The 26,746-nt window shown below is 40.6% G+C and overlaps 1 protein-coding gene across 1 annotated transcript; it reads left to right on the top strand.

Annotated features, from left to right (window-relative positions):
- Positions 1-19,931: 19,931 nt before the first annotated feature.
- LOC147613088 (uncharacterized) lies at positions 19,932-22,953 on the top strand. Its single transcript, XM_086782391.1, has 3 exons — positions 19,932-20,093; positions 20,701-21,362; positions 22,326-22,953. Exons 2-3 carry the CDS (start codon positions 20,709-20,711, stop codon positions 22,548-22,550), a joined length of 879 nt encoding a protein of 292 aa, XP_086638517.1. The 5' UTR covers positions 19,932-20,093; positions 20,701-20,708; the 3' UTR covers positions 22,551-22,953.
- Positions 22,954-26,746: the final 3,793 nt, after the last annotated feature.

Below are 26,746 nucleotides of genomic sequence, written 5' to 3'. Positions count from 1 at the left end.
CATAAGTTATATGTGACCAAACCATAAGTTACATGATTATAAACTTAATTAGCAAACCATTATACTTACATAGTTGACAACATGGGTCTAATTAATTGGATGCCCTTATGGCGAGTGCTTAGGTAAATTTTACCATGGAAATATATATATACAAAGCCTGAAAAGGTGATGCCTTACCTACTATAATCACATTGGACATGTAATGTTTTAAAAGTATGTGTTGCTACAAGTGGGTACCATGCATGTTTTTTTTGTGGACCTTGCTTAGGTGTATTCCATTCTCAAGCTCTAAAGAAGATGAGATATCAAGGCCACACAAGATACTTTCCAAATTATCATCCACAATAAGAAGGAAATCTTGGTTGATCACCTCCAAGAATGAAGGTTTAATGGCATCATGCTCTGCTGAGGGAAAAAAATTGTATTGACTCCTAGGAGATGAAGAGACTATCTATCTTTCATTAACTTGCTTATTGGAACAATTTACTAATTCATTATCTCTTAGAACCAATGCATATTGGATCTAAGAGATGATTAATATTCATATTGCATATTAATCATTAAATTGCTTATTGGAACAATTTACTAATTAATCATCTCTTAGATCCACTTCATCTATTCAAAAATGTGGGAAGCGCTCTTTGGGAGCACTTGTTGATTGGTGGTAGGTGAGATAGTAAGGGTGCACGAGATGATTTGAGAGAAGTTGAGAAGATGGAAGGTCTATGGCCACAATTAGTGGAAGATGGAAGGTCTATGGCCACAATCAGTGGTGGTGGATGGCAAAGTAATTCTACCATGTGTGCCTTTTTATCCAAGAGGGAGGAGACAAGAGTGAAGAAGGTGATTGCATCCTTTTGCACACCAATAGGTCATATGCATTGCATTGAGGGTACCCTCATATCATTGCATTGAGGGTACCTTCACAAAAAATTATAAGTATTGTGGCTTGAAGTCTCATAATTGGCAAAATTTCTTATAGGTATATAGACTTTCAAGCTCTTTTATTTGAGACTTCCTTAATCATCATCAATGAAAATGTCTTAACTCACTAATGTATGTTTATGGATGGTGTCACTTTGTAGTTTGTGCTTCCTATTGCAATCAAAGGACTATGTAATCAAAGACATTAGGATTACCATTTATTATAATATCAATAGATTAGTAAAATGGATTTCTTTAAAGGAGATCAACTTACAATCTATTGAGTAGATAAGAATCATCTCGGTGAAGTGAGAAGCATTTTCCAACGTCTATTATCACTATCCAAATGCACTTTTTGGTACATGTAGTATATGAGGTTGCAATAATAGGTATTGTCCATAGTCAATGGATGTTCTTTTTGGGAGAGATTTATGAAGAGACCTTAAAGGGTTTTGTGAGATAAAGGGAAAGGCCTGAAGGGAGCATAGTAGAAGGTTGGCTAGCTTAAGAATCAATGGTATATATCTCACTATTTCTCAGTTAAATAAATCTACATCAGCCTTGACTTTAGTGTGACAAAGATGATGCATGTATATTTGGAGAGGTACCATAAGGAAATGGGATCAGTTTTGTAAGATGTATTAATCCTATGACATAAATGGGATCACTCGTAAGGTGAATTAATCCTTATGACATAAAATCAGTAAATTTTATATCTTGAATTCTCTAGAAATGGGATCACTTGTACGGTGAATTAATCGTTATGAAATAAAATTAGTAAATTTTGTATCTTGAATTCTCCAAAAATGAAAAAGTGGGGATTAATAGGTATAAAGAGGCACGCGTGGAAAGAAGAATGAAAAGAACAAATTCTAGAAGACAGGAGAAGGCATCGATATCTTCCATACCTGCTCCAGCTTGAACTTCTCCCCATAAATATGTCACTTAAATGGCTAGAGAATATTCTCACGTAAGCAAGGGATAATGATGAAAGGATCAATGAGCAAGAGATGGAGTTTGCAAGAGGATTTTAAGTAAGTTAAAGCACACATATAACCCTATTTAACTATTTTTTCATAGTTTTTTACTTAAATGTTTATTGTAGTATCCTAAATTTAGAGCATTATGGTCCCATGCTTGTTACTTTTGCATGGAGCATATAGCTAAGAGAAGAACGACCTTTTATTCTAGAGAAATGGCTAACTTTCTCCAAGAGAGTCAAGTGAGTGCTAATGATTCAAATCTTCTAACCTCCGATCTGATTATTGTGGAGTCATACAATGTACCATAAATGTATATTTTAGGCAATTTAACATATTCATTCTTCACATTCGATGGTTCAAAGTGGTCTATATTGATCCAAATGCAACATTCATAAGAGATAAAAGTGGATTAATTGCTATTGTCTCAATAAAGTTATGGACAAATAGTGGTGATACATTTGAACTACCACAACATTACGAGCAGGTAATTTTTTAAAAAGAGAATATGATTTATTTTCCTTTTATATATTAGCCTTTTGTTGTTATGGAATGGAAAAACCACAATAGATCTTATAATATGGAGCACGTAAACTTCCAACCAACTGGCTCATGAACTAACTAATAATACATCCTTAGATCCTTCTATGGATGGTAATGAATTCCCTTCTAATCTCATGTTTGAAGATATAGGAGATATGAAGGCCGCATTAGAATTTGACCTCTTTGGAGCCATGGACCTTGTACGTGATGAAGAATCATAAAATTTCTTTTATATTATCAAATCAAATTTTATATTGACTAATATTTTTGATAGAATGATGTAAGTAAAGTTAACACAATTGTAAAAAAATTGTGAGTCTTGTGATGAGAGAGAAGGAGGTGCTTTATAGATTAGTAAATTACATGTATCTTTGCATGGACTCTTTTTTAAGTGTGTTGATAATTTTGGCATGCATGTACGTAACCTTTTCTTATGATTTCAGCATGTATTTCTTGGCCCTTGTGTGCGGCTCCTATGATGCCACAAACTTTTAAGGTGTAAACAAACATCATAGCATTTGCGGAGACACCCTCGAGTTGCATCTTTTCAAAACACTCAAGTGCTGCCTCACCATGCTTGTGTTTAGCACATCCTAGTGCAACCGCCCACTCTATGGCACACAAATGGTGTGTGTGTACAACAGTCAAGCAGTGCATATGGCACACACATGGTGTGTGCGCGTGTGCACCACAACTGAAGAGCGTGCACACTGCTCGACTGTGGTGCACACACACGCCATGTATGTGCCATAGAGTGGGCTTCCTAATGTAGGGCCATGAACCCTCCATGGCCGCCACCGCTGCTGGGTTGGTGGGCACACACACAATGTGTTTGTGCTTGCTTGGCCCTAAATCGACCTTGCACACACACACACACGCGCGTGCATGCGTAGTAGACGAGAAGGAATTGAGCGTACCTAGAATGGAGATGATAGAGAAGAGGAAGCTTCCTGCCGGGATGAAGGGAGGCTCCTTACCAAGATGAAGCGAAAGGGGAAATCGAAGGGCACCTAAGGAGATGAAGGGGAAGGGGAAATCGAAGGGCACCTAAGGAGATGAAGGGGAAGGGGCTTACTTAGAAAGGTCTTTGGGAAGGGGATTAATTAGAAAGGGGTTTGGGAAGGGGCTTAATTAGAAATGAAAAGGGTTTGGGAAGATGCTTAATTAGAAAGGGGTTTGGGAAGGTTTTTTGGAGGAAAATTGTGGAGGATTGGGGACTTAATGTTTATTTGGTAATGAGTACAAGTGGAAATGAGCAAGAGAGATTAAAGGTAATGTTAGAAGTACCTTTTTGTCATTTCCAAGATTTGATACCAAAGATATGACGTCTAGAATATATGGTTAATTAAAACGGTTGGAAATAGCTTCTAGGATAATGATGTGTAGCACATATATTTATTTGAGATCTCTTTTCAAAATCAAGAAATTGAGTCTTAAAAGTAAATCAATGCAATGAGTTAGAAAATCTAAACGTGAATTCAAGATGAATGCGAGAGAGAAAATTTGCATATTATATCTTTGAATATTTTAAAAATAAAGATATCTTTCTAATATCTTGAAATAAATAACAACTACATTAGTTTTCACTATTTGCTTTATTATAAATTTTCATTATAAAAAGTTGATAGCATTGATTGCACTACCGAAGGGCAACAATAATGATTACTTTGAAAATGTGGCTATTTATTTTAAATATTTTTCCTTACGAGATTTAATTATGTGTTTAAATGAAAGAATAATGTACATGGTCCATAGGGGCACTCAAATTATGTGTTTAAATGAAAGAATATTGTACATGGTCCATAGGGGCACTCAAATTACTTGTTTTCCTTTCAGAAGAAACCTTAAGAGACTCTGTCAACCCCATTATCAAATCCCTTGCTTCTATGATGGATGAAGCTACTATTTCTTGGACTATAGGCAAGAGCACTCTAACCCGTTGATGGCACGGAAGCGGTAAAGCAGTTTACGCCCTTATAGGATGCCACACTTCCACACACGCATATAAACACACCAGAACACCAGACCAAAAAGCATGAACAAGACTTATATTTCAGATCTGGCTGTCACAACTTGTACCCAAACAAACTAAGAAACAAAAGAACTCTCTGGCATCACCAAACACCAGCCACACAGCTAATCAAAGAGAATTTACAACTCTGGCCTGAGTCTCCAGAAGAGGTAGAGTTCCACAAAAAACCACACACACACCCTCTCACTCTCTGGCTCTCTGTGCCTGTAGACCACCACAAAAGATAAAAAGATGTCTCTCCTCTGCGGCTCTCTTTTTGTTTTCCTGTACATAGCCTTTCTTTTACATCTTGGCAGCCAGCTTCATCCCTTTCTTTTGGCTACCAACCCCTGCCAGCACACTGCCGGTTCTGAGGCAGTCCTCTCACCTTGTCGCCCAGCTCCAAGGCGTCCCTTCTCTGTTGATGTACTCAGGTATCGTTACCTCCTAGGTGGCTTTTTTAATCGCCACTCTTTGTCGCCATTAGCAGCCAACGGCCAGCAAAATCTCCCTCTTCCGACGCCAGCAGCTTTGCCAACACCTAACTGCTTGTCGGCTCTCTCTCTTCTTTCGCTTGCGTCAACCACTGCCGGTGACTAAAGCCCAAAACAAAGCAACAATCACCTCCTGCGCACACCCAGAGGCTGCCACCTTTTCGAAAAAAAAGATCTCCTCCTCGCCAGCCACTCTGCTCTCCACTCTCTTCGCTGCAGTTGGTGAAAGCCTCCCTGCTTTCATGTCATCAACGTCTGTTATTAGTGGAAGCGGTCCCTTCACTATTGGTAGTTTCACGACGGCCCTCCTCCTTTGCGCTTGCAGTTGTACCAGCCACACACAAAAAAAACACTGCTCTTCATTGAAGTTGTTCACCCTCCAGTCTGCAGCTCCTTCTCTATCAACGCCTGCAGCCAGCCCCGTCGACCCGTTGTCGCCAACACCACACCAGCCTTCTTCACCTCCCCTTCCACTTGCGGCTTCTCCAACCACACACCCTAAAGACCACACTCTCTCCCTCCTGCCCTATCGCTCCAGCTACGCCCGAGAGCCAAAAACCAAAAGCGGCCTCCTCCACTCACACCCGTCAGGAGTTGCGCCGACTCGCCATCTCTCCCACGTTCCAGAACTCGTGCTGGCAGCTCCAAAAAAACTCCACGTGGCTATTCCCACTAGTAGCCACGTTAATTATGATTTTGATTTTTATTCTCCCTAAGGTTTCAATGATGGCCACCTAATGTTTTCCATACCAATGCTTTTGGCTACACTGGCGCACTTATCATTAATTGTCTTTATGCTTTCCACACACATTCAAATGCAGCTTACGAGTGCCATTAGTTTCCTAGGACGCCCACACAATTCAAATGGCCGAACAGCTGATATCATCCTCAGTGAACCTCTCACCGGACGACAGGCCTGTACATGCTCACATCAATACATCTACTCTGTACACTTGGCAACACTTTCAAAAGCAAAACCTTTACACACGCCATGCACACGTATGTACACATTGTCAGCCTTTATTTTTGTCCACACATATTTAGCAACCCCCTACTTCTGCTGAGACATTCATGTCCAGCAGCTGTACAAACAGGGATGAAATATTCAGATTTTCCTCTGTACTCTCCACAACCTCCTGACATGCATCACAAGCTTCCTGATCTTCTTCTTTCACGGCTAACATCAATCGAGCAAAATATTTCTTCAGTCGTAAACCATTCACTCTTCTTTTATGCTTTTTTCCATTCAAATCAGCAAGCTGATAACTCCCATTATCAAATTTTCTCTCAACCTTATACAGACCTTCCCACTTTGTCTGGAATGCAATATGAAAAGTACTATCCAGCTTGCTATTATACCTGAGAACCAGATCACCCTCTTCAATTTCTTTCTGCTCCACCTTCTCGTTCTCTCTCTCTTGTCTTTTCAATTGCATAGCTGCATAGTGATCAAATGCTAGCTCTCTGTCCAATTGGACTATTTGTAAGGCCAGTAATCTTTTTTCTCTGTAACAATCAATAGGCTCATGTCCTTCTTCAATCAAAAGCTTCAAAGCTGGAATTTCCACATCAATAAGCATGAGTATAAACTAAATGAAAGGGTGAGAACTGTGTACCAGATTTTACTGCAACCCTGTATGCCCATAATACACGATTCATCTCTATATCCCAATTCTTGATATGGCCTTCTGTCATTTTGGTTATCATCAGCTTAAATTCACCATTGAATCTTTCATTCAGGCCATTGCATTGAGGGTGATAAGGAGTGGAGTACTTGTGGTTGATATTCAATCTTCTGCATAAGTGGTCAACTACTTCTCCTCGAAATTCATGACCATTATCTGATAATATCTCTAGAGGAATACCAAATCTGCAACATATATGTTCATACACAAAATCAGCCACCTCTTTACTATCCACTCTCTTTACTGCCTTCACTTCTGCCCATTTTGATAGGTAATCCACTGCAGTAAGCACATAACACTTTCCTCTGGCTGTCCTGGGAAGTGGTCCAACTGCATCCACTCCCCATCTTTCAAAAATGTCATATACCAGCATGATATTTCTTGGCTCCATTTTAAAGATTCTCTTCCCCATTCTCTGGCACTCATGGCAAGACCTGCACACCAGTGCTGAATATCTTTCTGGATGGAAGGCCATACATAACCCTCCAATAATACCTTCTGCAAGGTGATCTTAAATGCATAATGACCCCCACATGCTCCCTCATGATTTGAAAATAGAATATAATAAATCTCTTCTCTCCAGGGAATTCTCCTCAATACATGATTAGCTCCTTGCATGTATAATTCATCTCCAATCATGACATAATGCTTACTTTTCCTGATAAAATGATACTTTTGACCTTTTTTGAGCTCTTCAGGCAAGCGACCTGAGAGTAAGTAATCCACCACTCTGGACCGGTATTCCCTCCCTCTGTATAATGGCTCTTCAATTTTTGCAATTACTAGATCCTGATTAATTGCCTCCTGAGCCAACTCATGTGCCAAATGATTTTCCTCCCACCGCACATGTTGAATACTCCATGCTGTAAATTGATGTAGCAGTCTTCTAACATCAGCCAGACATTCTTTTAATCTCGGATTCTTTGCTCGCCAGCTACCCAAGACCTGCTTTACTACTAATAGAGAATCTCCCTTTATGATTAACTTCTGAATTTTCTGTTTTAAAGCAGCCTGCAACCCTTGAAACAATGCTGTGTATTCAGCCTCGTTGTTACTTCCAGCTTCCAGATGTATTCCATTCTTTAGAATCAGCACGCCTTCTGAATCTTGGATTATATACCCCCCGGTGGCCTGATGTATACTCCTCTTATATGAACCGTCAAAGAATAAAACATGAGCTCCATGAATGATAATTTGTTCCTTTTTTTCTATCTTTGAATCCACTTCCTTCACCAGGATCGGGCCATCCTTATATGTTAGAAGATCTGCCAAAGTTGCCTTGCAAGTATCTTCAATCAAAAATGAGAAATCATATTTTTGAAGCTCCACTAACCATCGCATCATACCTTTTGAGAGTGAAGTACCATTCACCAACTGAGGGAGTAAAGTATAATTTGTCAGCACCACAAATGGTCTCATCAGGAGATATGACCTGAATTTCCTGCATGCAAACACCAAACTTGACAAAACCAATTCAGCCTCAGTATATTTCCTCTCTGCTTCTGTCTTCACTCTACTTGCATAATACACAGGCTTCATATATCTGGATTCATCTCCTCTCTGCATTAAAATTGCTCCAACTACATCCGGACCAAAAGATGGATTCACATAAAAGACCTGAGAGAAATCCGGAGCTTTTACACTGGAAATACCTCCCAATACCTCTTTCACTTTCTCAAACACTTCCTCGCATTCTTCATTCCATTGCAATGGTTCTTTCTTCATAGCCTGCTGAAGAGGGTAGAGCAGTTGAGACATTAAAGGAACAAATCTTGCCATATATTTTACCTTCTGGACAAAAGTCTGCACAGCTGCCTGGATGTTGATGGTGCAGATAATAAGACAAGAGCTTTTATCTTCTCTGGATCAGGTTCAATTCCATTCTGAGATATCATATGCCCCAACAGCTTCACCTTTGAATGTCCTAAATGACACTTCTTTGGATTCAGCTGTCCACCTGCATCATCCATTTTAGAAAATACTTGCTCCAATTTATTACCATGTTCCTTTTGAGAACTATACACACATATATCATCCAAAAAAGCTCTCACAAAATGATCTGTAAGAGGTGCAAGTACTCTATCAGTGTTTCTCTGATACCACGAGGGTGCATTTTTCAAACCAAATGGTACCACTCGGTAACAGAAGCAACCCCACGGTGTAATGATAGTAGTTTTAGCCTGGTCTTCCTCAGCAATTGAGATCTGAAAATACCCAGAGAAGCCATCGCATACACTATACCTCTCATATCCAGCTATCGTGTCCAAAATATCATCAATGAATGGCAGAGGATAGTGATTGCTTTTTGTTGCAGCATTCAGAGGCTTGTAATCAATACAGACTCTCCACCCACCTGTATGCTTTGGAGTAAAGACCACTGGATTTGCCCAATCTGAGTGATCTACTGGATAAATTAACCCTGCTTTTAACAACTTACTCAGCTCCTCTCTTAATACAGGCAATAGCTCTCTATTTATCCTCCTCAATTTCTGAAACACTGGCTTCACACCCTCTTTCAAAACTATAGGCATAGGTTCACATTTAAATCCTCGGATCTCTTCATATGAAGTAATGAACAAATGAGGAAATTTATGTATTACCTTCATATACTCTTCTTTCTCCACTGGTTGCAATTTAGGATTCAGCATGCCCTGTAATAGCTTCTCTTTCTCTGTACTGGGGGTGATGGAGGCTGCATCAGACTATCCATATCTTCAAGTCTGCTCTCTTCTTCCTTCTTTAACTCCTCTTCAGCTTGCATCACATGCTCATTTTCTTCCTTCATTATAAATGATACCTGGCTCTCATCATCAGAAGTAGAACTCTCTTCTTCAGTTTCACTATCTGTATACTCATCAGCACTTGTTTCTTCAGGTTTACTCTTCATTTCCCGCTTACTACTCATATTGAACTTCCTGGCTCTTCCTCTCTTATTATGTACTGTTATAGTTCCCCTTTTCCAATTTTGGATGGCACCCACCTGTCTGAGCCAAGGTCTGCCCAAAATCAGTGGATAAGCTCCCAAACCAACCGGCATAATATGGCAATTTATGTTGCAAACCACACCAAAAGCAGTCACACTGGCACTTCTGTACATATACCCAGACACTTCACTTTTGCATGATTTGCCAGACGGAGTCTAAAATCTGAACTAGCATTCAGCTTTAACCCCAATCTCTCCATACAGGACTGAGTCATCACACTGATTTGTGCACCGCCATCAACATATGCTTCTCCAACACTCACACTACCACACCAAGCATCAACTGATGGACAAATATCAGGAAGGTCTTCCACAGACATCAGCTCCATTTCGCCTTGTGTGGGCTCCTGCTCATTTACTTTCCTGGGATTTGCCAACTTCTTCCACTCTCTCTTAAGCTTCGGACACAATCCAAGCAATTGGGCAAAAGTTATATTGGCTACCCTTCCCTTTAAATCTCCCATCAATGTATACTCCTCCTGACCTTGACCAATATGCAAATCTGAAGTTTTATAATGTCTTCTTGGCTTCCTCTTCTTCTTCTCTGGTTGAGGGCTTATATCAAATTGGACATGTTTACCTTTCTTAGAAGATGGTTCAGGTTCTGCCATTGTACTCCTCGTCCTCTTTGCCACAGGCATAATCTCTGGAATGGTCTCCACTCCTATTAAGCTGAGAGCCGGTCCTTTCCCTTTATCTTCCCATTTAACTCCACTGGTAGAGGGTTGATTTGGATCTTTTACTTCAACACTATGATCCCCCGATCTATCATTAGTCCTCTGCATCACAGGATACATTCCACCACCTGCTCTGGGCGGTTTGTCACATTGAGGGCTGATATGTCCCCGCTCCCCACAGTTCCAGCATTGGACATTGTTTAAATAATAGCCCCGTCCTCTCCCTGTTCCTCCCATATTCCCCTCACCAGTTGACATATTGTCTGTTCTATTATTTGGTGCACCTCGGCTCTTTCCCTTTCCACCTGCTTCCATCCAATTCAAACTTAGAGACTTCATGAGCTCAACTGCATCATGTATGTCCCTCTTCAAAGTGTCCTCCTGTTCTGGAACAACAGCAGCTTCCCTTTCAGGATGTATACCCTCAATCTCTCGCATCTTCACAAACTTCTTCGGCTCTTCCTGTATTCCCATCTGCCTCAGACGCTTCACCTTCCACTCCTTCTCTCGAGCTACTCTGACAGCTTCCTCAAAGCTATCCAGGTTCTTCAGCTCCACCTTCAGACGGAGGGTTGGCTCGAGACCAGCCACAAACCGGTCTCTCTTTATCATCTGCGGGGGTACTTCAGGAATCAAAGCCTCACACCATAGACTCCACAGTCTACCAAACTCTATCAGATACTGATCCACATCCTGACCGTCCTTCTGCTGAATGTTACACAATTCCTTCCACACTTCATTTGGGCTCCTCACACGAGCAAACTGTGCTAAAAATGCAGCTCTGACTACACGGTACTCAGGATCTTGTTGATGAATGTTCCTATGTGTAGTCACAAACATCTGTAACCATGTTTTTGCATCACCCTGCATGCAATAAGTCAAAATCTGGGAAAGGATCTCCGGGGTTGCCCTGTCTTTCATCAAGGCTGTAAATTCCATCTTTTCCAAAAACCTGACTGCACTCTCCTGTGGCAATCCCCAATACTCTGGAAAATCTTCAGGCATTCTTCCAAATCTTGCTTCACACAGTCCCTGTCTTCTTTCACAAACCAGAGGAAATCTGCTCCTCTGTGGAGGCACCAAAAAGTGATGGCACGGAAGTGGTAAAGCAGTTTACGCCCTTATAGGATGCCACACTTCCACACACACATATAAACACACCAGAACACCAGACCAAAAAGCATGAACAAGACTTATATTTCAGATCTGGCTGTCACAACTTGTACCCAAACAAACTAAGAAACAAAAGAACTCTCTGGCATCACCAAACACCAGCCACAGCTAATCAAAGAGAATTTACAACTCTGGCCTGAGTCTCCAGAAGAGGTAGAGTTCCACAAAAAACCACACACACACCCTCTCACTCTCTGGCTCTCTGTGCCTGTAGACCACCACAAAAGATAAAAAGATGTCTCTCCTCTGCGGCTCTCTTTTTGTTTTCCTGTACATAGCCTTTCCTTTACATCTTGGCGGCCAGCTTCATCCCTTTCTTTTGGCTACCAACCCCTGCCAGCACACTGCCGGTTCTGAGGCAGTCCTCTCACCTTGTCGCCCAGCTCCAAGGGCGTCCCTTCTCTGTTGATGTACTCAGGTACCGTTACCTCCTAGGTGGCTTTTTTAATCGCCACTCTTTGTCGCCATCAGCAGCCACGGCCAGCAAAATCTCCCTCTTCCGACGCCAGCAGCTTTGCCAACACCTAACTGCTTGTCGGCTCTCTCTCTTCTTTCGCTTGCGTCAACCACTGCCGGTGACTAAAGCCCAAAACAAAGCAACAATCACCTCCTATGCACACCCAGAGGCTGCCACCTTTTCGAAAAAAAAGATCTCCTCCTCGCCAGCCACTCTGCTCTCCTTTCTCTTCGCTGCAGTTGGTGAAGGTCCCCCTGCTTTCATGCCGTCGACGTCTGTTAGTGGAAGCGGTCCCTTCACTACTGGCGGCTCCACACTCTTTCACGACGGCCCTCCTCCTTTGCGCTTGCAACTGTACCAGCCACACACAAAAAAAACACTGCTCTTCGTTGAAGTTGTTCACTCTCCAGTCTGCAGCTCCTTCTCCTGCAGCCAGCCGTCGACCCGTTGTCGCCAGCACCACACCAGCCTTCTTCACCTCCCCTTTCACTTGCGGCTTCTCCAACCACACACCCTAAAGACCACACTCTCTCCCTCCTGCCCTATCGCTCCAGCTACGCCCGAGAGCCAAAAACCAAAAGCGGCCTCCTCCACTCACACCCGTCAGCAGTTGCGCCGACTCGCCATGCTCTCCCACGTTCCAGAACTCGTGCTGGCAGCTCCAAAAAAACTCCACGTGGCTATTCCCACTAGTAGCCACGTTAATTATGATTTTGATTTTTATTCTCCCTAAGGTTTCAATGATGGCCACCTAATGTTTTCCATACCAATGCTTTTGGCTACACTGGCGCACTTATCATTAATTGTCTTTATGCTTTCCACACACATTCAAATGCAGCTTACGAGTGCCATTAGTTTCCTAGGACGCCCACACAATTCAAATGGCCGAATAGCTGATATCATCCTCAGTGAACCTCTCACCGGACAGGCCTGTACATGCTCACATCAATACATCTACTCTGTACACTTGGCAACACTTTCAAAAGCAAAACCTTCACACACGCCATGCACACGTATGTACACATTATCAGCCTTTATTTTTGTCCACACACCGTCTAGTCCAGTTGAGAGGGATGCAAAACTATTAGTGATTAGGTAGAGACGCCTTCTCAATGGGATGTTGACAGACATCATCACTTTATGATAGATTTATCTTTGTCATGTGAGTATCGTCTTGTGCATTGTGAAGAAGCCCATCATGTTGTATACATTGATGAAGATGAAAATGAAATCCAATGCGTCGAGGGAAGAATGAGAGGGCAACATGTTGTAGAAAGTGAAGATGAAAATGAAATCCTATGGGTTGAGGGACGAATGAGAGGGCAGGGTAGTGCTCGTACGGAAGTGTTAGACTTGGAGAGCACTCCAGGGAGGTCAATAGAAAGTCTACAAGATGAAGGTGAGATTAAAAAATAAACTATAGTCACTGCAAGACAATCAATCCACAAGGTCATTGACTTGGAGTTGGACGAAAACTATGAGGTTGATTTAGATGGTGATGATGAGAGGGCTAACATCTTAGTCAAACATGTGGTGCCATGGCTTCTACAAAATGCTAAAAGTAATTGCATGAAGTCTCTTATAGCACAGTCAAGCCGACCAGTTGTTGTTGCAATCATAGAGCTACACAGATAATATGATGGGAATATTTGCTTTGAGTTACCTCCAACATTTGGGCAGGGTTCAAGTATGGATGGGATACAACAAAACTATGATGGCCATTTATGGTCAAGGCCAAGGAAAACCAATATGTTGGTGCAATGCACAGTCAAACTTAGTTATTGTCTTGGGTCTCTATAGTGTCAAAGAAATTCTTGTATTTTTTTATAGAAATAACAAGAGGTTCAATGATACATATTTCCATGACTTCTTGAAAAAGAGAGTGTCAAAAGGATTTCCAACAGAAGAAGAAAGGACACATATAACGTTTCATTACTATAAATAAGATTGTGCATTGTGTTTATACTTGTAAGTGTTTGGTCTATTATGTCATTCTAAATAATAATGCCATGACACGTCTAATAATACACGAGGGTGGTGGTTTATATGCATGTAGCAATTAGATTGCAAGAAATAGCTCAAGGAATTGCTTTTGACGGGGCCATTTAGCTCAATAATATTTCAATAAAAATACATGTCTCTCTCTCTCTCTCTCTCTCTCTCTCTCTCTCTCTCTCTCTCTCTCTCTTTTCCAAGGGACGAAGAATTAGTGAGTGCATCACTCTTGTGCATTGAAAAAGCTCTATTTTTTGGTTTGTTTATGGAAAAATCTTTAAATGAGAAGCTACCTAAATTATAATCCTCTACGTATACATGTACATAAGAAGAAGAGCAAGAGATATAATAAGAAGTATAAGGTTTCGTGGAAAATAAGAATTCAACAAGTACTTGGTGGCTTGTAGTAATTACCTAGTAGGATTCCAAAATTGTGATGGGCTTTAAGGTTTTTAAAACTCATATCACAAATTACTCATTGAAGTAATTTTGACTTGTAATAAACCAATTACCTAATAGGATTCCAAAATGGTGTTAGGCTTCAGGGTTTTCAAAAAGTATATCACAAATTACACATTGAAGTAAATTTTAAAGATTTTTACCCTTGCTTTGAATTGCTTGAAAGAAAAAAGATTCTTAAAAGAAGAAAGTAATGTCGATAATTTGAAATGCTTGAAAGAAAAGAGATTCTTAAAAGAAGAAAGTGATGTTGATAATTTGAAATGCTTCAAAGGTATCAAGAAGAGAGCTTGTAGTTCACAGTGCACATGTTTACTTCCACAACAACTAATTTAAAATTATGGGAGGATTTTTTTCAAAGGAGAACATACCTCATAAAAAATATAAACAATGAGTAGGGATTGCCTTTTGTTTGGCTTTTGTGATGATCATTAGTGACAATAATAACTTAGCATTGCTAGTGAGCCTTCCCTTCTACACGAGTTGATGCACATGGTTCACAAAAAAATAAGAGAAATTATATTGGATCAAGAAGGTCCTAAAAGCATCAATATAACAAGAGTAAGAAATTTGGGATAGAATTGATGATATGTGTGAGGGAACCTTGGTTACAACATTGGCTTTAGATGACGAAGAGGATTATCTAATATGGAATGTAAAGACCTTGAAGGTGCAATTCAAGTACATTGGTGCCATGCCACTATAAATGATTCACATTGACTAATACATGATTTGGAGATGATTAAAGATAGGAGGAAAGGAATGAAAGAAATAGTGGTACACCATCAAGAATTTTCCAAAAGTTGATAAAGTTTATGTTTTTTAACTTCCTTTAGTTTTTTTATTTTGGTGTAAACGACTTAAAAATGGCATTTTTGAGGATTTAGCAACATTTTTTAAAATTAAAAAAGTTATCGTTTGTGTGATTTTGTTATCATTAGAGATAACTCATTGTTACCAATAGAGTGAATATGCAATACTAATAATAAGGACATCTTATTAAATCATCCGATTTTCATTATGAGAATGTTGGTTTAGCTGATAAATGGGTATCCTTTCTGGGCACTACCCTAAGTTTGAAAGAGGACACATCAAGCACCAGATTTTGTGCTAAAGACACTTTGCTCAAATTGATCCATACTACTTGCATGCGCCCGGAGCACCCAATGCATGTCGGTATGTTCTAATGCATGCCGATAACTATCAACATGCACTGGTAGCTATCGGCATGCACTGGGAGAACTATGCGGGGTGCTATGTACGCATGCTGGTAGCTTCTAATGCAGGTCGATAATTACCGCCATGCATTGGGAGCTACCGGCATGCACTCGGAGCACCCAATGCATGTTGGGTGCTACCTAGGCATGCCAGTAGCTTCTAATACATGCTGATAACTACCGACATGCACCGGGAGCACCCAATGTATGTTGGGTGCTACCTAGGCATGCCTGTATCTTCTAATGCATGCTGATAGCTATGACATGAACCAAGAGCTATTGACATGCACCGAGAGTATCCAATATATACTAGTGCTACCTAGGCATGCTGGTAACTACTGACATGCATTGGGAGCTCCAAATGCATGCAGAGTACTACCTAAGTATGCCGGTAAACTGTCGATACACACCGGGAGCACCCAATGCATGCCGGTAGCTTTCAGTGCATGACAGTATCTCTTGACATGCACCAGGAGCTTCCAATGCATGCCGAGTGCTACCATAAGTATGCCGGTAACTACCAGCATGCATCAGGAGCACCCAATGCATGTCGGGTGCTACCTAGGCATGTCGGTAGCTTCCAATGCACGTCGATAACTACCAACATGCACCGGGAGCTACCGGCATGCACCGAAAGAACCCAACGCATGCCGGTAGGTTCTAATGCATGCCAGTAACTAGCAACATGCAGTGGGAGCTACCGCCATGCCAAATCACACCAAGGGGGATCAAATTGGATCATTTAAGTAAGAGAAACACCCAAAAATACTACAAAGTATGAGGATCCCCTAGTCTCTTTTGAGATTTTAAAGATTGCAGCACTAGCTAAAAATAGGTTGATCTTATCTAAAGGCAATCTTATCCCCTTATTACATGAGAATCAATTCCCACACCGTGACAATGGTCTCTTTTGAGTTTTTTGAGATAAGGCCCTTGGATGGGATAGGCTCTTAGTTGAGTTTTTCATTGCTTATGAAGGGGTTCCTTGGTACAACCTTGTAACAAGGCATTTATGTATGGCTCCCTTGTTAAGGATATGAAATTGGGGATAATTAAACTAATTCCTAAACAAATTGCATGTGAAACCTTTTCTCACTAGAGGCCAATCTCTTTACTATTTTGTTTACAGAATTCTAGCCAAAGGCCATTGTTACCAGGCTTTCCCCCATTTTTCATGAAGTAATCTCCGATAGACAGCATGGTTTAATAAAAGGCAACTCCATCTATGGTAATGTATTTGTTGCCCTGCTAGGTAAGGAAGTGGCCATCAACTCCAAGCAAAATTGCATCTTTATGCAATTGGATCTTGAGAAAGCTTATGAGATAGAGTGCATTATTGCAAGGTTAATGGAGAAATTGGGATTTAGGAAAAGGATGGGTACTTGCAGCTACTCCTTGACCTCCTTTGGGGCTTCTTCCCATCTATACTGAATGGTCATTTGTTTGGAAGTTTTGAAATTAATAGGTCAATCAGACATTGATGTCCTTTGACTCCTCTGCTATTTGCTATTGCAACCCATCCTCAAAGCTTGGCCCTCAAAGATGCTGTGATCAAGGGACACATCAAGGGGGTTAGTCTTCAAAATGGGGAACATATGGCTAACGCCAGCTTCTTAGTGCTGAGCCCTTTCTTTAGTTCATCTGTTTCTTGATGCATCTAGTTCCAAATGTAATATCTTTAAATCTAGGATAATCAGTATGACAGAGGAAGAATATTTTGACATGACTAGATGGTGATGTTAGATAATTAATAAGGGGGAGATATTCATACACTTTGTTCCCATTGGAGTTGGTGTAACCAACAAATCCCTGATCAACTAGGCTCTTGACAAGGCTAACAACAACAAGATTACTAGATGGCAAGGGACCATGCTCCCCTTTCAAGAATTGAGGTAATTAACTCCATATTCTAAATGCATATTGAATGTTTCTCTGCCCCATTCTAGACTTCAAGAAAGTTCATTGGAAGCTGATAATGTTACTTGTCAAAAGACTTATTTGGAAAAATAAGAAGGACCTTAAAAGATACTCTACATGGCTAGCTTGGGATAAACTTTGTCTTCCTAAAGAGTTAGGGGGGTTCGGGTATTTTATTTATGCCTATTCATGCCAAAGCTAGAATTCTCACCTAGATTTATCCTTCAAAAATTTGTTTGGACTGGGTTACTTACTCACATAGTGGATGGATCTTGGGTAGGATCCAAAGGGATCTGGAAGGGTACGACTTGATCTAACAATGTCTTTTCTCATGCTCCTCTCTTGATGCTCCCTTTAGCAACTTCTCGATTAAAACTTGGAAAGAGAAGATTAGACAATTAGAGTGACCAGAAACTCCTTTCTTCTAGCTTTGCAAAGAAAGAATTGCAACATCAAAGGACTCTCTTACTTTAGTGACCTATGGGGAGGAGCTCTCATAGGTTGGAAACATGAGATTAAACTTAGGGACATGTTTAACCTAAACGGTAAGGAAGGCAAGTTGGCAAGATAAATTTTGGCTCTTGTAGAGTACGTGCCTGTTTCAACTACATGTAACGGGTCTTCATGGCTAAAGGATTAGACTTGGATTGGTGGGGCCCCCTTGGACCACCCCAAAACTAGCTCAATTTATAATAACTGCATTGCTTCTACACTTGTGGTGGTCTTAGTTTTTCCTTCAACCTCTTGCTTGCCTAGATCAAAGCTCTACAAAGAAAGAATATGAATAGTAAAGGACTCTCTTACTTTGGTGACCTATGGGGAGGACCTCTCACAAGCTAGAAACATGAGAGTCAAACTTAGGGACATATTTAACATGCATAGTAAGGAAGGCAAGCTGGTAAGATAAATTTTGGCTCTTGTAGAAGACCTACAGGTTTCAACTACATGCAATGGGTCTGCTTGGCTAAAGGATTGGACTTGGACTGGTGGGACTCCTTTGGACCCCACCCTAAAACAAGCTTAATTTATAATAACTGAATTGCTTCCAATAAGAATATATTGTATTGCAATTAGATCTGGAAGGTGAATGGGGCTTCTTCACTTGGGAGAAGAGGTGGAAATTATTGTGGAAGGGTGAGGCTTTTTTTAATGGAAGTTCTAATGTGGCCTCTTCCTTTGAGAAGAGGTGTCCTTTTAGAGACCTCCTCTACTCTACCTAGATGAAAAGGTCATATGCCCCAGTATTCATACATTTCTCACTTTGTTGTACGCAAGAGAGCTTCTACATGGCCTAAACAATTGTGTGTGTGCCTCTAAGAGAGAGAGAGAGAGAGAGAGAGAGAGAGAGAGAGAGAGAGATTAAGTTTCCTATACTAGAGGGTAAGAGAGAGTACGAGCTTGTTGAAGTGATTTGTTAAAAAAAAGGACACTTTAAAAACTTTGAAACACATATCACATACTTTAAAAACTTTGAAACACATATCACATACCTTGCAATATACTTCAATAATTTATTGAAGAGAGAAAAAGTAACTTTTCATGTCCAATTTAGATTGGTTAGAAAAATAAGGTTTTTATTAAACACTCGCATGGCTTCGTTTTTTGTTGTGCCGCCAAGAGGACTCCAGAGTTGCATCATGTTATAAATACTCTAGTTGTCGTTTTTTTAGAGCACTGCTTAAAATAGATAATAAATGAATCCTTAAAATAAGGAAAATAAAAAATCTTAGGCATCTTTTCATAATTCTAGCTAAGAACACCCACAGATGTAGTCTGGTGATTAAAGAGGCCGAGTGATATCCTAGAGGTATTGGGTTCGAGCCTTGCTAGTGCAGGTGGATGTGCACCCCTTGATCCTTGGAGCCGGTGGTGGTGTGTGTGAGTTTTTACACAAGCCAAATGTAAATACGTAGTTTCCTACAATTTCAAGTTCAATCCAAAAAATAATAATAATCTAGCTAAGCGCTGCTTCACGTGAGAGGGGTGTCAACCCTATCCATTAGACCCACATATACCAAGGAATAAACTATTTGTCTAACTAGTGAATAAAGGATTACCTTAAAGCTCAACTAATTTTTATTAAAAAATTACATAGATGAACCAATTTTGTAACTAAAATTTTAAAAATTTGAATAGGCTAGTCTAAATTACAACAAGTCTTTCTCAATTTGAGCCGTCTCAATATGAGCCATGAAAATTACACTAAAGGACGGTTTTTTTTCGTGACATTGAGGTCCTATACGACCAGGATGGTTTTATCTTGTGGATATGCTGTTTTCCAGTTTTGTCTTTAATTAATAGATTCTCGTATTTTAGAATTTAAAGAGTTTTCGTGCTACACCACCAGTTTTGGCTGTAATTAATAAAATTTTCTCATATTTCTGAATTTAAAGAGTTTTCGTGCTACCCCAGTTTTGGGACTGTTTATACATTATTCTCAATTTGACCAGGTGACCCCTGCACAGCCAGCCTTATCGTCCTTATCAGGTTTCTCTCTCACACACACACGCACACACACTCACACACAGAGCCAGTTACCCTGCACAGCAAGCCTTATCGTCGGTCATCCCCTTATCAGGTTTCTCTCTCTCTCTCTCTCTCTCTCTCTCTCTCTCTCACACACACACACACACGCACGCACGCACGCACGCACGCGCTCTCGCACTTACTCACTCTTCAATTAACGATGTAATTACTGGTTTCCCCATTCTTATTATAGGCTTTATGATCATTTTCTAGTTTGAATCTTTCTCAGAGTTGAGCCAGCAATATGATGGTTTGGGTCCTACATGCTTGGAAACCCTTACAGGTTTTTCTTAATAAAATTTTTGGGCATAGTTACCAAAGAGAGAAAAAAAAAGCGTACTGTGCACTAGGGTTTGCATCATACACAAAGTTTCAATCTTTCCTGCTTAGCAAAAAAATTGTATCGAGGGTTTCATTCTCCTCCAAAGAAATTTTTTAAAAAAAGAAAAGGAAAAAAGAGGGGTGGTGGTGGGGGGGGGGGAGGGGGGTGGTTTGGTATGTATCATCAGCACTGAACTTGAATCTTGTTTTTTTCAGAGTCTTTCAGCATATTCTTTGGTTGACATGGACATAGCCAGGATTAAGTTTTTGATGCTGGTTTGCTTGAGTATTTTATTGTAGTTTTAAGCTCTGAGTATCATTTCTGGTTTGATGTTTAGCTTATCCCATGGAGATCAAACAACTGAAGCCACATCTTTCTTCGTCCCCCGATTCACCCAAGATGGGCCCGGATGGCAGGCGAGATTCTCGAGGTATGAGAATTATCCATTATTTAGCCAGGACTGTGTCTGGTAACGGCTACAAAGATCTGAACACCCAAGGTTTTCGAAGTAGCAGCAGGCCCTCCAGGTCCCATGATATTTCAGACAGCGAGGACAGTGACGAAGATGTCAAAGTACCTGTGTGCGTTGCTAACCCCACTGATGTCCAGCCGTGTCTCCTCCAGAAGGCATCTGACGAGCTTACGAAGGCAGACTCCGAACATGATGCCGCAGTTGCTGCTGAAGGGAAAGCCCAACAAAATGAGGGTGCCCATGGCTGGGGCATGGGTAAGAGTGTGCTGGAGGTTTCTAAGGGAGTTGCAGCCGATCTCAGAGGCAGCTTCAGCCGCTTGTCACAGATGAAGGACATGCTCGTCGAGAAGTTGGCGGCCGTGCCCACCATTCCAGCTGAGACACTTGACCATGCCCGCCACTCCATCGAGTCCATCGTCTCAGAAGCCACTCAATCAGCGTATGGTAAGACCCGAGATGCAATGCTGCGCATCAGGTGGAAGCTCATGGATGTCATACCTTCTCTAGCCGCTCATGAAACAAAAAAGGTGAAATTTGAATTTTTTAGACATGGATTTATCTCAAAAGGGGTTTTTGTTGCACTTACACTGTGCTAAAAGAAAGAAGGCGGTAGATTTGGGCATTGGAATTATGCTAGGCACATGGTCTTCCTTCTTTACTGACAGGTTCATGCATATGCTGCAGTTAGTAGAGGTTAACTCAGATGAAAATTCAGCATCCACAAAAATGTAGTTCTTGTTGAGCTGTATGGGATGATGGTGTGATATTGTCTATCACTAAAAATAGAAAGAAGTATACCAATTCATAAGATAGTGAAAAAGAGGACCCAGACCCAGCAACTTTTGATCAGGTGCTGGGATCAGAAAGCTGAAAGTAGAAAGATATTTATCTACTATCAGGATTAGGATAAAGGGTGGTTACATGCAGTCATATTACTCTTCCTTGCCTGCCCCATAGCAGAGAGGCATTCTGTCAACATAACGGTTTGCAAATCCATATCTTGAACAGGCATCCTTTATATACAACCATTTTCATTAAAAAGTGGGACACTGGGTTCCTCTTGGCAAAAATGGAGCTTTGTGTCAATTGGTTCTTCCTTGCTTGCCCATCCCATTTTCCTCATTAAAAAGTGGGACACTACACTATTTAATGTATGGAAGGGGTGAGCGCCCAAGTTTTGATTTTAGGCGTTTTGATTGACAATTCAAAACAACCAAGCTGGGCAGACCTGCGCGTGTGATGAGCCTAAATCTTTAGACTACAAGCCACGAGTGCAAACTTGGAGAGACGCATGGATGAAGATGGTTTGTATCCGTGCGATGAATTTGTCAAGGTGTCAATGTGGGTAGGTTTAACAATGTCCTTACAAGTCAAGTCTTTTTGTTTGCTAAAATTTCATGCTTGTATGCCTTCCTGTTAGAAATAATGTGAGCAGTATGTTGCTTTCCTTCTTTGTTTCTAGTGATCCTTATGTGCTGTTTGCATGGCAGATTGTGGATGATGTTGAACGAGAGGTTTTTGACTTGTCAAGGGCAGAAAATGGAGACGGTAGTCTGCCAGAAAAGCTGAAGGATCAAGTAAAAGATGGAAACATTGGTGTTTCTGCATCCACGGCATCTGCAGTCATTGCCAACCAGCAACCTCCAGCATCATCAATGCTCACTGCAAATATGGATCGACTGAAGTCATGGGCTTTGTTGCGGGCTCGTTTGTAGGTGGGATGCCATTTGCATTCTTTCAGATGCTTGACCAGAGTACAAGGTGGAGGTTATCAAACTTAATGTATAGATGTAGATAGACACTGTTATCTTAGAGAGCACAAAAGCAATCCCAGAGTTGAAAGCTTGCAAAGGTCTCAAGAGTTTTTAAGATCAAGAGAGCTCTCAGTACAAAAGAGAGGTTTTCTCTCTTCTATTTTTATGCCCCCTTTTCTAGCATATGAGAAAGTTGTATGCCTCGTTTAAACCTACCAGTCTTTATTATAAGCCGGGAACGCCTTCTCTATTTGCGTATCTGACTATGTCTTGTATATATATGTATATGTATATCACAATAAGAGCTCTAGCGAGCAGAGAGCTAGAGTTGAATAAAATGCAATATTGAGGTGATCATTTTTAAATTTGTGTAGGTCTTAAAGCTTCATTGTTAGGCAGATGGAGAACTTCACAGCCAGGGTCTTTAAAGGTGGGACAGCAGCCAGTTGCCATCTGAGAGCAGGCTAACAGCAGCAATAACATGAAAATGGTGAGAGACTGCTAGATTGGTCGGCCTGTGTGGGAACCGCTTGTCTGCCTAGTGCATGACTTGTGTCCATGAGTCGAAACTTGCAGCTGGCTGTTTGAGGTAGTGATTGTGACCGAAGACAAAGGTGACTCGAGACTGAGAGTTTGCTTGCTCCCCCTGGTTCACAAAGCCAGTGGAATCTGGTGTCCTTTGGAACTCGTACCAAAGTGGAGTCATTGCCTCCAAGACTGGTTTTCTGAGACCTTGCAGGCTGCACCATCTCGCCAGGGCACGTTGACCCAAAGGAGTAGTTTGCCACCAGTCACACTGGGTCAGAGGGAAGAAAAAGCTTCCCGAAGGTTGTGAAATGGTTCCAACTGGCTGCAAACTGGTGGGCTGATGAAGAGGTTCCCTTTAGCAATGAATATGGAATGCTGGGTAATTTCAACAAGAAAAGGCTTTTAGCATAGTCTAAGGACATGAGATTAGTCAAAAGGATTCAAATCAGGGAGTAGATATGACAGCCTGTTCCCACACCACCAGACAACCAGCTCACAACCAATGGCATTCTGAGTTGCTGTTCTTCCGTGAACATGTAGGGGCATGTGGTTATTCTTGAACTGGTGAAGATAATAGGTCTGAATTTGTGCTTTGGCTCATTGTATGGCACCTGTGTCGTGTCTCAAATATCTGCTACCAAATTTTGTGTAGTTTCAAGGTGTCAATGGGAATGGGTGTGTTATGATAGCCATATGGAAGAGGTGGTGTGGTTGCCAATTTCTTCTAAATAAATTGCCTTGAATCACTTCAGCTCCCCTACAACTTCTCAATTATGCTAGCTACTCAACTCTCAACCTACCAAACCTTTAACCTCTTAAGATTTTACACTCCCTTTCCAACATTTGAACCATATTTAAAACTTATATACACACAAATCATTCAATGTGCTACTTCTGCTCACTCTAGCTTCCGTATATGAAGGCTTGATGTAAGATCAAGTTTCAATACCGTCTTTTTCAAAGCACCTAGAGGATGTACCTTGTGCTTGACCATCTAGACTGATCATGTTCTTGTAGGCATGCTTGTCAAGGTGGAGCATCTTGACAAGAAAAATATACACACATCGTTCAAAGTGCTATCCCTCCTCACTCTAGCTTTTGTATATGAAGGCTCGATGCAAGATCAAGTTTCAATGCCCTCTCTTTTTCAAAGCACCCAGAGGATGTACCTTGTGCTTGACCATCTAGATTGATCATGATGTTCGTGTAGGCATGCTTGTCAAGGTAGAGCATCTAGACAAGAAAAATATACACACAAGGCAAAGCACCTAGCATGATCTATTAGGTAAAACACCCAAGGTACTGCACCTATACAGAATCTATTGTACTTCCATAACAAAGGTGGAGTGCCTGATAGAACACACTCTAATCTTATAGGCTTCACTAGCCGAGACCAAACGGCCCCCGATTATGACCTACATAGCACTTCAACTTTAGCCTAGTAGCCACAAATATCCCATAATGTTGTAATGTTGCACCATACATATGGGGCACACACCAACATTCGCACGTTTACAAGGGTGTGAGCACATCTACTTAGATGTCATTTGGGCAAAGTACACAAGACTAAATCAAGAATATCCCACGAGAGCATTTATATTTGGCACCAATAAGAGGAGATTGGGGTCTAGAGGGGCCCTTTAAAATGAGTCATTAGTGAAAGCAAACAATTTTTAAGTTGTTGAAACAATCTTTGTTGTCCCCTTAATATTTTTATGTTAAAAGGGAGGCAAGATTTGAAAAAAAGGATTCCATAAGATGTTCCCATCAAATTTTGAAATAGAGGAAGTCCTCAAACACCATGTTTTGCTTGAACATTCCTCCCTAGGCAATGCGAAGTTATTTGCACAAGAGGATATGAGTGGGTTGGATGTAACACATTGACTCCCCTATAACATATTGAACTCGTCATGTCCTCTTTGAAAGAGCACGACGTAGCCAGATTAATGTGGTGAAGGGGTTTGAGTCCCCTACTCTATGTATTGAGATGTTTATTAATCCTACTTTTGATATGACATCTATGAATTGTAAAAGTAACCTTGCACACCCAATGAATTGGAAAAGTAACCTTACACATATATTTATTATGAGAAATTCAATAGATGTGGATTTTATTTGATAGCACTTTTCCATTTGGAAGAGTTAAAGAGAAGTGCAGCTCATCATCCTGAGAGCTACCATACAAGAGGCGATTTTACAACGTAAGTTATGCAAGATATCACAAAAGGTGATTTTACAAATGTAAGTTATGCAAGATATCACAAATTTGCACATCCCTATTCATAAGTGTAGCTTCAACACCAATTGGAGCATGCCTCAACATCAAAGGAAATAAAGCATAGCATGTGTGATATGAAATGGTAATTAGACAGTCTACCATCAATGTTGTAAGAGTATCTCTCCCTCTAGCAATCTTGAAGTGTGTCTCTTTGATGATCCATGGATGTTGAGCATCCAAAATTGGTTGACATATGCAATACAAATGTTAAACGAGAATTTATCATTTGTATATTGAGCATCCAGAATTAACTGACATATGCAATACAAATGTTAAGTGAGAATTTAATACATACCAAAAAATGTAACCACTTGCTTACAAAGTTATTGATATCACTTATTTCTTACTTTTTCCTTGAAGAACTCAACCAAGGTTCCACCCTTATTTCTTACTTTTTCCTTGAAGAACTCAACCAAGGTTCCACCCATGCGAGTGCCGATTTTGGAATCACCCACAAGTGCATGTAAATGATTTAGCATGGAGCTATTAATTCGCGTGGATACAAGAGAGTGTATTTTATGTATTGCCCATAGCCTTTCCACAAAGTTAAATGTATTAACATTTCCATGATTAAGTAGATGACCAAATTTGGGCCACTCTCTTTGTCATATACAATTATTTTGACACCATCCATTTGTAACATATCATTGCACATCAACATGTGCGGAATAACCTCATAAAAGACCTTAGTACTTTTTCTCAAAGTCAAATTCTTGATAGGGTGCATAAGATTTGTCAACATTGATGTGTAGATGACATCTCCATTTCCTTTAGAACCTAGATTTCACATAATCCCTTTGATGAGTTTATAGTCCTAGTTTATAAATCGTGCATTAAATGTGGGAAGGTGATGTCTAGCTAGTCCTTAGTTTCTCTGAAAACCTACTAAACATTGCATCAATATCCTCATGTGTATGACCAACCATCAGAAATCCTAACTAGACCATCTTTAATACTCCTTTGGCAACCAACAATGATAGATAGGTGAACAAATACCAATTCTTGTTCTTTAATGCACAATTGTCCAATTGCAACATCAAATGCTTTGGCAACTTCTTGAATTCTGAACTAGGATTTGTGTGCAACACTTCTTTTGCTATCCCAAGATCGTTAAATCTAGTTGAACAAGCACCCATGTATCCACCCATGTATCCACCATCATGCATGTAATGACTGATCAAGAACCTTTCTACAATTTAAAGCATTCTCAACAATGTGCTAGTAGATCCCGTCATTGGAAAGATCTCCATACTCATGTATGCCACACCTCTTATGTCTGTCACACCTCTCAAGGTCTCTTAGACATAAGGCAAGAGAGCCTATTGTGAAATTTGGATCAGATGGCCATAAG

Source organism: Cibotium barometz, chromosome 44 (assembly GCF_041138505.1).
Source record: "Cibotium barometz isolate CiBa-2024 chromosome 44, ASM4113850v1, whole genome shotgun sequence".
Taxonomy (NCBI): domain Eukaryota; kingdom Viridiplantae; phylum Streptophyta; class Polypodiopsida; order Cyatheales; family Cibotiaceae; genus Cibotium; species Cibotium barometz.
Note: the sequence above shows the minus strand (reverse complement) of the source record. Positions and strands in the feature narration are given on the sequence as shown.